The 14797-nt window shown below is 41.9% G+C and overlaps 1 protein-coding gene across 1 annotated transcript in view; it reads left to right on the plus strand.

Annotated features, from left to right (window-relative positions):
- The first annotated feature begins 2076 nt into the window (after nucleotides 1–2076).
- AOX1 (aldehyde oxidase 1) overlaps nucleotides 2077–14797 on the plus strand; it is a 40965-nt gene continuing 28244 nt past the window's right edge. The window contains exons 1-13 of the mRNA XM_033169366.1: nucleotides 2077–2199; nucleotides 3651–3708; nucleotides 6188–6284; nucleotides 6795–6903; nucleotides 8366–8492; nucleotides 8769–8830; nucleotides 9713–9799; nucleotides 10777–10857; nucleotides 11873–12017; nucleotides 12661–12753; nucleotides 12925–13076; nucleotides 13241–13334; nucleotides 14626–14735. Of these exons, the coding sequence (XP_033025257.1) occupies nucleotides 2128–2199; nucleotides 3651–3708; nucleotides 6188–6284; nucleotides 6795–6903; nucleotides 8366–8492; nucleotides 8769–8830; nucleotides 9713–9799; nucleotides 10777–10857; nucleotides 11873–12017; nucleotides 12661–12753; nucleotides 12925–13076; nucleotides 13241–13334; nucleotides 14626–14735 (1287 nt within the window). The 5' untranslated portion in view covers nucleotides 2077–2127. The remainder of the gene's footprint in view (nucleotides 2200–3650; nucleotides 3709–6187; nucleotides 6285–6794; nucleotides 6904–8365; nucleotides 8493–8768; nucleotides 8831–9712; nucleotides 9800–10776; nucleotides 10858–11872; nucleotides 12018–12660; nucleotides 12754–12924; nucleotides 13077–13240; nucleotides 13335–14625; nucleotides 14736–14797) is intronic.

Here is a 14797-nt window from a genome sequence, read left to right on the forward strand (position 1 = left end):
AAAAGCACTTCTGCAAGAAGTTGAGTTAGCTCCTGATGACAAAGCAAGCAGGCAGAGGATTCGTTGTATAGACTGGGAACCCAAGCCTATTCCTGTGCATATGTAAGACTGAGCTGCTTGCGAGGTTTAAATTTTCCTTTATCAAGAAATGTGAAACCTACATTGACAGTAACATACATTTTATATCCATTCAACGTTTCCCCTAGCATTAACAATATTTGGATATGGCACAACAAGCAAGAACACTTTTGGCTTCTCACAAAATATGTCCACCCTCCATGACAATGAGAAAATACTCAAGAGAACCTTCTACCTGGAGAAATACTTAGCCATCGAAAAGTATATAAATAAAATGTGACAATAATGGAGGAGCCAGGTTGGTCAACTTCATATTGTCTACTTTTGTCTTTACATTTAATTAACCTTGTTTTCTAATCACTCCTGTGATTCGCTGTGCTTCCAATTCATTTGAAACATTATCTTAATATTAAGGGCAATCCCCAAGTACAACAACAACAACAACAGCAACAACAACAACAGGGTATAAATAATAAAATCATCATCATCATCATCATCATCAAGTACCAATAATCCTGTATTCCTGTCCCCTACATAATAGCAGGTGCCACTAGGTAAAGGTAAAGGACACCTGACAGTTAAGTCCACTCGCAGACAACTCTGGGATTGCGGCGCTCATCTTGCTTTACAGGCCAAGGGAGCCGGCGTTTGTCCGCAGAGAGTTTTCCTGGGTCATATGGCCAGCATGACTAAGCCGCTTCTGGACAACGGAACACCGAAACCAGAGCAGCGCACGGAAACGCCGTTTACCTTCCCGCCAGAGTGGTATCTATTTATCTACTTGCACTTTTGGGCATGCTTTTGAACTGCTAGGTTGGCAGGAGCAGGACCGAGCAACGGGAGCTCACCCTGTCGCAGAGATTCAAACCGCCAACCTTCTGATCGGAAGCCCAAGAGGCTCAGTGGTTTAGACCACAGCACCACAAAAAAAGAGTAAGAAGGCCAAAAAGTGTGCCTTAAGTGTCTCAAAATAACATAGGTATCAGGAGGAAAATGTAGTGCTCATCATACTGATGTTTCAGGCACTATGCAATAGGTGTTAATAACACAGTTGTTTTCTGAGAAAGCTTTTCTGAGCCTTTTCTGCCAGACCCTAGATCTCCTGTCCCGTTAAAAAACTTATTTAAAAAAACCCAAAAAACTTTGATGACAGGGCAGCTGGACACACTGGAAACCACATAGCTGGGGATACCCACCCATCCACCATCTTAATTTGTCCAGAGAAATATACAGTCCTGGATGGGGTAGGGAAGAGATGTGTGTGAAAGTGGCTGAGAAACACAGAGAAGGCATGTTAGAGGAGCAGTGCACATGTGACGGTGATAGCAAAACACAGTAACCAATAAATCAGCATAAACTAGTCCTAGAAATCCTAGGATTAAGGGGTCAGCCATATCACACGTGGGAGTGAGTATCATCACATGCGTTGCTCATGATCATACTGGTTTTAAAAAACTTAGTGTGGGTTGGCCTTCAGTTAAAATAATTTAATTCTATGGATTTCATTGGGTCTACTGTAGGATGACGAAAGTTGAATATCACCCACTATCTTGAAGACAGATATTAGGAATATCATATCCCAGATAGAATTGCATGAGGCTTCTTCGATGGCTAAATTTATCAGGCTGCAATTTGGAGGATTGGGGCATGCAACTAATTAGCAAGGAAGTGCCACGAAGCATGCGTTTATCTACTGTGGTCTGTGAAAAAGCAAAGACGATGTCGTCCCACATCCAGAGTTAAGGAGAAGGGTTGTTAGGAATTTAATTTCAGGAATTTGAGCTTCGCTCGATTTTTCTTTCGAAACGAAGTGTCCTGGACTGGATTAACTGGATGGCTAAGCAGCGACCACAAAACTTTTCCTCTGCAAGAGAAAAATGTCCTACACGCCCCCCTCTAAGGCGGAAGGAGGAGGCTAGGGCTGAAGCCTCAAAGCCACGCCTCACACTCATGTTTCATGTTGTTGAATTCACGATAAGTCCTTAACTCTCCTTCACAACCTGCTGCTGCTGCTGTTTTCTCGCCCAGTTGGTATCCCTTCGTGCTGCGATGTCTGTCCCAGCAGCAGCAACAGCAGGAAGGGCTTCAGACGATCTGATTTTCTACGTGAACGGCAAAAGGGTAAGTGGGAATCGAGCTCCCCGAGGACGCAGGAAGAGGGGCTTGGGGGTATTTTTTTTGCTCTCACAGCGCAGCTTGAAGTGTAGCAAAAGGAAACTGCCTGTACTGTACTGCCCTCTGCTTCCGATTAGAGGGTCCCAGTATAGTAGATAGCCCTCCCTTACTCCTCTTCCAACAAGGTGTTTGCGTATTACGCAAACTGCAGAATTGCTTCCCTGCCTGCGGCCCTAGCGAAAAACGCAGCGGCAAATTAAAAACCCTGGAAGGTTTGCATTTCCCGTGCTTTGCAGGTTGAAACTAGACACCTTTGCTCAGAAGTAAATTCCCCTGGCTACGGTAGAAGTTACTGCTAAGCAAGTGTGCAGACAATTGCAGCCATAAGAGTCTCGTTGATATGAAGAAAAGCAAGTCAAAACTCTCGGCAGTCAATCCTATTTATAAAATGCCAGGTTATAATGTGTAGGGTATAATAGCTATACTGTACATATATCCTTTCGAGTGTTGGAATATTGCAGGAAATTCACACACACACATACACACATTCTCCAGCACAATAAACACAGTGCCAAGGGTGTGCATATTTACTCGCTGGAAGCAAATAAGGGCATTTAGATATGGAGACTTTTAACATACTGGCTGGTGGGAGTTCAATAAATAAATATTACAACTCCGCTGCCTCTAAATCCCAGATTTTTGGACTACATCCGAGATTTTTGGACTCTTGGGAGGGGAGAGTGCTATTGTGCTCATGTTCAGATTACAGGCTTCCCACGGGCATCTGCTCAGCCCCTGTGACTTAAATGGGCCATTGGCCTGATCCAAAAGGCTCTTAAGTTTCAAGGGCATTCTTGGATAGTGCTCATACTAGTTTCACCCCTATATCTTCCTTCCATTTTATTAACTTTGTCATTTTAATTTCTTTTTTAAAAAAGACCCTTCTGTACACTTCTGCAACGTACTACCACAGTGTGGACTAGTTTGCTGGTTTTAATTTTAAAAGCACTGCCTTTCGATCTTGATTTTTAAAAGCATTTCCTCACTGCCAGTGCTGTTCTCTCAAGCCATCACTACTCATCTGATTTCCTTTACAAAAAATTTAAAAAAGCAGTTTAGCTACCCCATATGGAAAACAAAACAAAAACAAAAAAACCTATCCTCTGTGTCAGGGAACCTTTGACGCTGAACTACGATTCGCATCATCCCTGACTCATTGATGGTGCTTCCTGGGGCTGATGGGAGTTGTAGTTCAGCAACATCTGGAGGGCCATAGGTTCTCCAACCTTGGTCCAGACCTGAGCTTACCTATATGCCTACATTTCCCAGAAGCCTTAACTTAACTACAGTTCCCAGGATTCTTTTGGAGTAGCCTTGACTATTAAATGTGGTACAGGAATGCTTTAAATGTGTGCTGTGGGTATGACGATCTGGTTTTCATTCCCCCCCCCCTGCAGATAGTGGAGAAGAATGCTGAACCTGAGCAGACACTGCTGCCTTATCTAAGGAAGATTCGTATCCTTTCTTCACTTGTGGCAGCCCGGAATCAAGTCAACTGTTTCTACCCCGATTCTCACTCATCTCCTGTTCTTTCTCACTCTCTCACACTTCTTCACACACACCAAACAAATCTGTCATTAAGTCTCCCAGTGCTTGCTTTTTTTTAAAACCAAAATGCAGGCTCAGGGAAAGGAGTCTGCATATTTGCTTTCCAAAGCAAGGCTGAGAAAGGGGGGTGGTTAACCTCTTCCTCACTGGCTGTTTGGGGGCTCAGAATCCCGCTCCCTGGTGCTGCTTTCTCTCCCAAGGGAAGATCTATTGGCGTTGTTGAATGTTCACATTTAAAAGACATTCCGGTGGTTAGAGAGCCCAGCCAATGCAGGTGTTCTAGTCACATGTTCCAGTGCATGCGAAGGGATCGGCACTATACCAAGTAATCTTGCTTCCCCGCATCACATGTGCCAAGGAACACCTTGTCCTCTGTGCCTACAGGCAGAACATGGAGACATGATCTGGAACTCTGAGCACCCTGTGCACACAACTGTAAACACAAAAGGTTCCTTCCTTGGAGGCATGAGACAAGTGAGCAAAACATACTCACATAGGACTATTGCATTGGCTGCACAGGGCTACTGGAACTAGCTTCATTTGAACACTGTCAACTGCATCCGCCTATATATTTTGTAGTACCATATTTAAAAGGGGAGGGGAGAAAATGGGTTAATTCAGTTTTCTGAGGGTCTATCATTTAGCAGCTTGAAAGAATAATGGAAGATTACTGTACATGCATTTAGATAATTTTGTATCCCAGTTCTTTGGCTTAATTCAGTTGTTGATGTGGCATTAAATTTATGCGGTTTTGTACTGTCTGTCTGTAAAGTTTTGTGGCTAGTTTGTGACCAGCCTGTGAACCACACAATAAGCATAGAAAGGAAACGGAGGGGAGGATGCTTTGTGCATTACATGAAGTCCTTACTATATCACAAGTCAAGAACATGAAGCACTGAGCAATGCGCAGTAGTAATTAAAGTGCCTTCAGAATTTTTGTCAGTTATATAAATGTGAAAATTTCCATGTTATAACATTGCTCAGTCACTTCAAATTGATTTAGACTGCTTCAAATTATGCACGGTTTATGCTAGGAAGGCCAGTGATATTTAACATAAACTTTCCGTTTGTTTTTAGTGCTGGAGATGTTGCATCTGTTTTGGACTGCTAGTCATTTTCTTAAGTCTGATGATACCGGTAATAGGATTTTATGCTTGGATTAATGATTTTGAACAACATATAAGCCTCTGTTATGAAAATGGAACTGCTTCTTTTTGTTCTGTAGCGCTCATTAGTTTGTAGCCTACCGATAATCTTTCCTGCAACAAATCAACTTTTGCACTTCTATTATTTTAATTGGTACCTCATTTAACTCTTTAGCACTGACTTGCACAGAATAAACTTGAGGGAGGAATCCATTGAATCATCACTTTGGAAACACTTGTTTTCAGGAGTGATTTTCCCCTATCCAACACAGTTTGAAAACCTTGCAGTCCATGAAGTGCATGTTTACTCTGCAGTAAGTTTTTCTTAGTTCTGTGACGTTTACTTCCAAGTAAGTGCATGATATTACATCCTTAGTTTGGAAAACATAAACTTCTGCTTGTCACAAAAGTAACCCATGAATCTCAGAGAGTTCCTTTGGACTCATCATCATCTCTCAACCTAGCCTATGTGGCAAGTTTGTTGTGAGAAAATAGCATTAGGACTGGGTCATATGACACCCTGAGCTTCTGGGAGGAATGGCGAAATAAAAGTGCAATCAACCAACCCAAAACAGATACCCTGTTTAGGCCTAGTAAAGGTCAGTATTGCAATCTGAGAGTGTGCCCCCAGGCTTCTAATCTTGAAATAATCTATGGGTGGGGATGTATGTAATCTGGATTTTTGAAATTCTGCTTCAAGGCAGAATTTCTGCACCAATGAAAGCTAAATTATGCAGTTGCACAAATGAAACTTATAATTACTTTTATTGTGTTATTTATTCTGCTCTAGTAGTGGGGAAATAGAGAACACTAAAGTCCCTCGCTACTGACTACAGTCCTACTGAGTCCCACATCCCAACTTTGGATAGTTAACTGGCTATTGCCCCCATTTTTTCAAGCAACCTCCCTTCATAGCCATAAGGATTCCCAGATAATATGCTTGTACCTTTTAATGTGTATTGCCATAGGACAGGGGTGGGGAAACTGTGACCCTCAGGATGTTGGTGGACTACAAGTCACATCAGCACCAGCCAGCATTGCCAGTGTTCAGGGCTGATGAGTGTTGTGTAGTCCAGGAACATCTGGAGGACCAATGGGTCCCTGTCCATGTCTTGTTATATGTGGATGGGGCAAAACAAGCTTGTCCCAGGAGCAATGGTGTTCCAGGTTAAAGCAGACAGAAAATATGTGTAGTTGTGCTCCAGCATGAAACTTTTCCTCCTTAACTGCAACTTTTCCAGTCCGTCTTACAGGTACCAAGTATGGCTGTGGTGGAGGCGGATGTGGTGCATGCACTGTGATGATCTCAAGATATGAGCCTGTCACTAAGAAGATTGTGTATCCTTTTTAGCCAAGAGACTGGTAAATTGCACACTGTAACTCTCTTCCTCGGATGAGGGATATTGTTGGTTAAGCATGTTTATAACTGTGCCATGATCTCCATGTCAGGGACTTGAAACCTGTAGCCCTCCTGGTGTCATTGGGCTCCCAACTCCCATCAGCCCCAGGCCAGTATTGTCAATGGAAAGTGAAAGCTCATGACTCTATATAGGTGACCGTCAGTTTCAACTTCAGTGTTATTTACATACTACTTTTCCGTATTGCTGGAGGCTGGAGGCTGTTTATGGTAAAGTGACAAAAGCATAATACGAAACAAAAAACCCAGAAACAATTGAGCTACAGTAGCTTAGTGCATAAATACAGGCGGTGACCATTTTAGGCAGTTCCAACTGAAGTGTTTAATTTTAAATATATTTAAATATATTTATAATGCACGCAAATAATAGAGGCAAATATTATACCAGTACTTATAATAAATGCTAAATATATTTTCCTTTACGATCCAAGTCATTATTCAGCCAATGCTTGCTTGATTCCCATATGTTTGTTGCATGGCAGTGCGGTCATCACTGTAGAAGGAATTGGAAATACAGAAACCAGGATTCATCCAGTTCAGGTAAATGCATGCTGTAACTTGTGCAAGATTTTTTATTTAATCCTTGTACATTTCAGCAACCAGCAGTGCTGTGAATATGTATTGGGAACTGTCCAATCCATGAACACAGTTGCAGAGGGCTGAGTATGGTGCAGTTGAAACCTGCATCCAGACTATAAGAGCACATGCACATGTGAAAATGGCTACAGCCATTCCAGTTGTATCATAGCTAAGTACATTTTAATACATCAGGCCATGGCACCAATCCAGAAAAACATCCAGCTTTGTAGGTTACAGAAGCTCTGGCCATTCATTCACGAAGAAAAAGAAGAAAAAGAAAACATTGTGTTTTATTACAATGTTGCAGTGAAGGCAAACATACCATTGAGAGATCCTCACAATATACAAGTCTCCCCTGAGAGTGCATTCATGTGTACACACATGTGTGTGTACACACACACAAAATAATGGTCATTTTGCTAATTTAAAATAACTTGTGGCTGAACTTTTTGTCCTTCCAGAGATGGGTAAAAATGTTTTTGTTTTATTTTACTTTAATTTTGTTTAATCAGTAACTTTTTGTTGTTGTTCAGTCGTTCAGTCGTGTCCGACTCTTCGTGACCCCATAGACCAGAGCACGCCAGGCACCCCTATCCTCCACTGCCTCCCGCAGTTTGGCCAAACTCATGCCAGTCGCTTCGAGAACCTTTTTTCCATCATTAAGCTCAAGGCAGCATACATAAAGTTTATCCAGGCAGCCTGCTCTACAGGCTCTGAACTGACCTACTTAAATGAAGTAAGGTGGCTGCAATCTTCCCCCCTCAAACCATGCCCAGGGACATTCATAAGACCAATGGTGGACGACTACAATTTCTGTATTTTATCTCTAGCTTTGTGATTTTATTATGGGGTTGTAGTTTTTTTAATGTGGGATTTAAACTCATGTTGCCTGTTTCAAATTGCTTTTCTGACGTAGGCTGCCTTGAGGGGATTCATGGGTCTGATGTGGCAAACTATAAGTAAGCCAGGCCCAAGTATCAGACATGACTACTCTCATGTCCAATACATATGCAGCCCTCCTGTGCTTTCCCCTTTTTTCCCACTGCATCTGCCACTTGAGGCCACTCGTGTTGCAGGTTGGCTCCCTGTTTTAGAATAAACAAAGCCAACATGGTGCCTTCCAGATATCGTTGAAACTCCCAACTCCCATTAGCCCAGGCCAGCTTGGCCAGTAGTCAGGAATGATGGGAGCTGTAGTCCAATAAGGTCTGGAAGGTACCACATCGCCTACTCGTGTTTTACACAGTAATCGACTCATTTGCTGTCGCAGCAACACATGCAGTTCCATAAGCAATAAGCCAAGCTATGGTGACCTTTATAACATTTCAGGTTCAGCTCCTGCATGAATCATGAGCAGGCTTTCATTTAAAATATCTGAATAAGAGAATGTGGTAACCCTGCAGCAGGTTTTCCATTGTCCCAGGAACGGATTGCTAAAAGTCATGGCTCTCAGTGTGGCTTCTGCACACCTGGAATGGTGATGTCGATCTACTCCTTACTGCGCAACCAGATGGAACCCACATCGGATGAAATGATGGAAGCTCTAGCTGGTAAATAGTTCGAAGATAATTTTAAAGTCTGAATTGTTTTATGCTGCTTTTATCCACTGCTTCTTAACTTGTATTTATACTGGATTAAAAAAAAAATCTCAACATTTCATTGCTGCTGTTTCATGTGTAAGTTGCCCTGTAGATTTTTTTTTTAAGGGTAGCATAAAAATCTGTTAAGTACATAGAAAATAGTGATTTTTTTAAAAAAAACTACATTCGTGGTTTGGGTCTTCTTATCTTGAAGAAATAACCTTATCTGTTTTATTGTTTAATTAGGTAATTTATGTCGCTGCACAGGTTACAGACCTATTATTGACTGTTGTAAAACCTTCTGTAAGGTAAGGGTGTGTGTGTGTCTGTGACATAATTCTGCATTCACAGATTTTGGGATAAAGGGCCTAGCTTAGTGGTAAAGCAGTTGCATTTTATGCAGAAGGTATCAGGTTCAATCCTCAGCATTTCTAGGTTGTGCTAGGAAGGACTCTTGTTCAAAATCCTGGAGAGATGCTGCCAATTAGTGTAGTCTAGATGGAACAATGATCTGACACAGCTTCCTATGATCTACATAAAAAAATGCCATGCACAACTATGAGATGGATTGCTGATTATAAAACGAATGTATTGTTACATGCCACCCCAATTTCCTAGTGGTGCAAGATTCCAAGGGTTCCAGGCACTTACCCTGGATCCATGTTTGCTTTTGGAAATTAGGCACGGTGTAGACTGTGGGGTCTTTATGACATATGGCATATTGACACATATATGCAACCTTGAGGTTACAATGGAGGGGCTCCCAGCATTACACTTCAAGAAAGTCTTGCTTTTGAATTCAACCTGGGATTCAAACTGACCTTGGGCATGGTTCTGACCCTCTCTCAGTGGTTTCATTGTACATGCTTAAATTGCTCCCATTGACACCAGTGGGATTTAAAAGGTTTTAACTGAAAATGTATTGTGCCTTTTCTTTTTTCTTTATAAAAAGAAAAGAGAATTGAGGTGGTTGTGGTGCTGAATTCCTTGCCCAATACCAAAATTGTTTCTGGCAGTTCAATTGCAGAAATATTAATATATACCTGTACATAGATATGTGAATACAATTTGGGGGGGCAGTTCCATTATTAGCTAAAATAAAAGTTCAGTCTATGGCCTTTTTGGATCAATGGAAGCCATTCCACTTTTTGTTAATATCCATATTTCTCTTTACTGAATTTTGTATTTAGGAATCTTCTTGTTGCCAAAATAAAGTTTATGGGGATTGTTGCCTGAATCAAAAAGATTATTTATCTTCACCAAGTAATGAAAGAAAGGTAAGTTACCTGATTAATGCACTCCCCCTTTCCTATTTTTGTTTGTTTGATTATAACAATTGTTGGTGGCAAGAACAAAATCGGTATAAAAAGAGAATTTCTGGATGCCAAGATTCACGTTTGAGGCAGGTACTATTTGGAGACAGAACCCCAGCAGAGATTGAAAATCACAAAATATGTAGCAAAGCAGGGAAATATATGTTGTTAGACCTTTAAAATATGCCCTTGTGAGTTCCTTCCATAGTTGCCCTCTTCCCCATCATATAAAAAGACTACAAATTTGGTAAGTTAAATGGTTTACTTACAAACTCTCCAAAGATCAGGTTCATGTACTTTTTCGTGACCCCATGGACCACAGCACGCCGGGCACACCTATCTTTCACTCAATAAATTATAAATATTTTTAAAAGCAACTGGTACTCAGAAGCATAGCGCTTCTGACAGTGGGGGCAGAGCACAGCCACCCTGGCTAGTAGCCATGACTTTTTCATACATCTGTCAGAAATCACAGGCAGTGAAACTTGGCTTAGTTACAGTGGTGAAAGTTCCTGAATTATTGGTATAGGAACACAGGCTTGTTAGAACCATGTGGCTAAGCTGCAGCAATTGTTAGCCTCTTCACAAGCTTTTCAGGTGGACGGAGCTAAACAAAGGCCACTGTTCACGTGGAAGAGAATGGTTGAGGTTAAACCCAAGACCCAGAGAAAGTAAGTAGATGGAATATGCAAAGACCCATAGCATTTTTTTCCTGCCACTGTATAATTGAATGAACCATAGCCACCCTAATATGAGATGATAGCCTTATGCCAATAAAGGCCAATAACAATATGAGATGATAGCATAACACAATCACAGTGACTTCGGGGCAAAGTCTGAAATCTACCCAACCTAATATTCAGTTTTTAAAATACACACTCTTGTTGATTTCAATGGAAATTCACATGTGTGTACTGTCTTTCTCTTTTTTTATTTAAAAGATTTGTACAGCACTGTTTTCTGCAGAAGAATTCCAGCCCTTGGATCCCACCCAAGAACTAATATTTCCGCCAGAACTCATAGTAAGAAAAATTAGCATACATACAGCATGCTGTCTTACAGCTTAGAGCCAATTTCCACTATCATTTTAATGTGGTGATATTTGGGCTACTGGGTTAGTTGTGAACACTGAATTTGTGAAGAAGCAACCTAGTTCTGTCCCACGGGTCCAAATACAGACCAGGGCGAAAGTTTGACTGATGCCCCGCAGGACCCTGTTGCAGGGATTCCAAAGAAAGATACACAAAAGGCCAGAGCGATCGGCTCTAATGTTTTATAATAGAGATAAATCAAGAGACTTGCAGCAGTGCAATGCAAGATTCCTTGCCACTGCACCTCAGGGCAGATGTTGTAGGGGCAAACACCATGGCTTTGTCCATGAAGGGCCATTTGTATATGGGTTACTTATACAAAAAGCAAGCTATGTAAGCTGGCAGCAATAGCCCAATTAACCATCCCTGGCTTAGAGACCCATTCCCCGACTTCCATCCATCTCTGATATGGGGGTGGCTGACAGGCAGGCAGAGTGAGGGGTCTCCCCTCTCCCAACTAACTGAACCAATACTAAGGTTCCAGAGCTTCATAACAAACAGAAAATCATGTATGATTTCATTTTACAGCTCACACCATTTACTACCAAGATTGTGTTTACGGGCCTTCAGGGACATTTGGTTCTATACACAACCAGCTCTGATAGCTTTACTGTGTGCCCTGATTGTAGAATTCCTTACTAATATAAAGGTTCTGAAGATAGGCTGAACTTAGCAACTGCTGAGCCATCCGTTTGACCTGAGTTGGAGCAGCTGGCCAAACGCTTTTCCAACATTGGGGTTGGCCATCCAGTAGCTTATCTACAACTCCCCATACCTAAAAGTTGTCCTAAGGCTACCTGTGCGGTAGGGCAGCAGTGCTTAACTGGCCTCCCACCATCCATGTTGCTGTAGTGTCCTGGGAAAGAGAGGGGCAACGTCAGTGCAGTTCAAACACACTCCTCCAAAGCATATCAGACCTCTGAATCTGATACTGTTTTCCCTACAGAAAATGGCTGAAGATCAGACACCACAAACTCTTGTTTACCATGGAGAAAGGACTGCATGGATTTCTCCTGTAAATCTAAATGAACTTCTGGAACTGAAAGCCAAGCACCCCCAGGCACCTCTTGTAGTAGGCAATACTGCTGTGGGTATGTAGATTCCATACATAAGGGAGCAGCTCCCCCGCTATGAGCTATTGAAAGTCAGCTCTCGGTTAAAGTTAGATGATTTGCAGGTGATCTGTCTGTAGGCCGTGATTTCATGGAGCTGCTGTGATTTATTCTTTCTGTAGAATACCGGCATATCCTGTTACTGTAATACCAGTATATGTATAACTGCGCACCTTGAGGTCCCCAAAGGAGCTTTGCTTTGTGGCCCTTCATTTGCAGTGATCAAATCTGCGAACTCACATGGTGGGATTTTTCCCCTCGTGAGGACAGCTTTTCATTTAAAATACGGTGCCAATGAAACTCAGTTTGGCCCATAATACACCCACACCTATACATACACAACACCTTTTACCAGCAGTAAGCAAGTTTAGTCTCTGATTACTGTGGTACATTTTAATCTTACGGTGGCATATTTTTAAGTGCAGCATTTTTACGTTACTGGATTTTCTCTACTTTTAAAACATTTTCTAGATTGTTACTAGCTTTAGAGTACTGCATATCCAATCTGTGAGTAGGAAAAGCGGTTCACAATTTTTATAAACAAATATTTTCAAAGGTTTAAATTGCAATCAAGCAACATTCCCCTTCCTCCTGATTTTCACTGTTATCGTCTACCCTTTAGGACTTGATATGAAGTTTAAAGGTGTATTTCATCCACTTATCATCTCGCCCACTAGAATATTGGATCTGTATGTTGTGGAACGCACAGAAGATGGTCAGTAAACTTTGTTTTCTATCTTTGGGCCCTGCTAATGGTTTTAAGAGCAGTGGGATCAGTTTGAAAGTGCACACTGTGCTCCATTAAACAGTTATTTTTTTGTCCCTTGATAAGCTCTGAAAAAGCAGTTCCAGCATGTGTTTTGCTCTTGTGTTTTACTCTTTTCAGGACTAATACTAGGAGCTGCCTGTAGCCTGACTGCAGTGAAAAACATCCTGACAGATGCGGTCTCAAAACTTCCAGCAGAGAAAACCAAGATATTCTCTGCTCTTTTGCAACAATTAAAAACTCTGGGTGGACAGCAGATCCGAAACGTGGCTGTATGTTTCCTTAATTGAAACATTTTTACAAATTTTACCTTGGATTACTGTTAACTGAGAAACAAATATTTTCCAGTTTAATTTGTTAACGTTGATTTTGTAAGTGTTGCGGTTTTCTGTTTTGAAACTGCATTTTTCCTCCCCCCCCCCTTTTTTGTTTTTAGTCCTTTGGAGGAAATATCATAAACAGAAGTTCAACATCTGACATCAATCCTATTCTAGCAGTTAGCAACTGTATCCTCATTGTGGCATCACAAGGTAGGACCAAATGCATTCTCAATTTACCATCACACTCGGTATTATCCAAACCTTCCAAATCTCTTTTATGTATTTGCAACACATTGTAGGTCCCTGGGAAGCCAACTGCAGGCCTGTGCCCTTGAGGGAGCTAGGGATAAGGCTGTGGCCATGATAGTTGCTTGTGAGGATATTTCTTCCTTTAATCGGCACAGGGAGTGTAAGCTATGTAGTGCAATCCTATACATGTCTACTCAAAAGTAAGGCCCTTTGAATTCAATGGGACTTTCCCCAGGTGAATGTGTATGGAGTTGCAGCCTTCATCATATTTTTGTTCTTTTCACTCTAATCCCTTTCTCAATAAGGAACTCTAAGGTGCCAGTGTATTCTTTTTACAAATAAGCAGATATCTCAGTGAGGACTGGAATGAAGATCTTATTACAGTGGTACCTCTGGTTACGGACTTAATTCATTCCAGAGGTCCATTCTTAACCTGAAACCGTTCTTGAGGCGCGCTTTCGCTAATGGGGCCTCCTGCTGCCGTCACGCCACTGGCGTATGACTTCCGCTTGCATCCCAGGGTAAAGTTCGCTACTAGGACCATCTACCTCCTGGTTAGCAGAGCTCATTACCTGAAGCGTTTGTAAGGAGGACGGTACATAACCCGAGGTGTGCTATCTCACGAACCAGGCTTAGTTGGTTGACTGCAAAATCTCATGGGCAAGGCACACTTCTGTTATGATGAGAAGACGTGTGGCAAGTATGCACACATGTTTCTGGTACTTTGCATATGTTATTTGCAAAGCAGCTGGGGAACATTGGAAGTTGCCTTATACGGAATCAGGACATTGGTCCAGCTAGCTCAATGTTGCTAATACTGACAGGCAGCGACTCCTCAGGGTTTGGACAGGGCTCATTTGCAGCTCTACCAGGAGATGCCAGAGACAGAATCTGGGGCCTTCTGTATGCAAAGCAGATGCTCTACTACTGAGCTACGGCCCTAACTGTGTAACATCTTTGCACCCTTACAAGTTTAGGTAGATATATTAAAATGCAAAGGTGTGAGACTCCCAAAAGCATTCTGACTTAGCTCTGGCACACTTCTTTAATAATTATAGGGGGTGATGAGAAAGTGATCACTCCTGCCACCCAAGCAAGAAACCCAACGGAATTGCTTTGAGTTTCTGCAGTCTGCATGCATAACTAGTCCAAAAATTTCCATGCCAGCCAAGCCAAAATGATCACTCTGTAATCTCTTTAAAGTGCTTAGTATTTATTTTCCATTTATATGGATGTTAATGTTCTCTGTTAGGGAGGCTGCGACAAGTTCCTTTCAGTGACCTTTTTGCTGATGGACTTGGAAACAATACCCTGCAACCAGAGGAGATCCTAGTGTCTGTTAAAATCCCACATTCCAGGAAGGTCAGCAAACTTTCATTTTGCTTTAAGATTGGTAATGGGGGGGGGCACATTAGATGACAATC

This window comes from Lacerta agilis, chromosome 1 (assembly GCF_009819535.1).
Source record: "Lacerta agilis isolate rLacAgi1 chromosome 1, rLacAgi1.pri, whole genome shotgun sequence".
In the NCBI taxonomy this organism is placed as follows: domain Eukaryota; kingdom Metazoa; phylum Chordata; class Lepidosauria; order Squamata; family Lacertidae; genus Lacerta; species Lacerta agilis.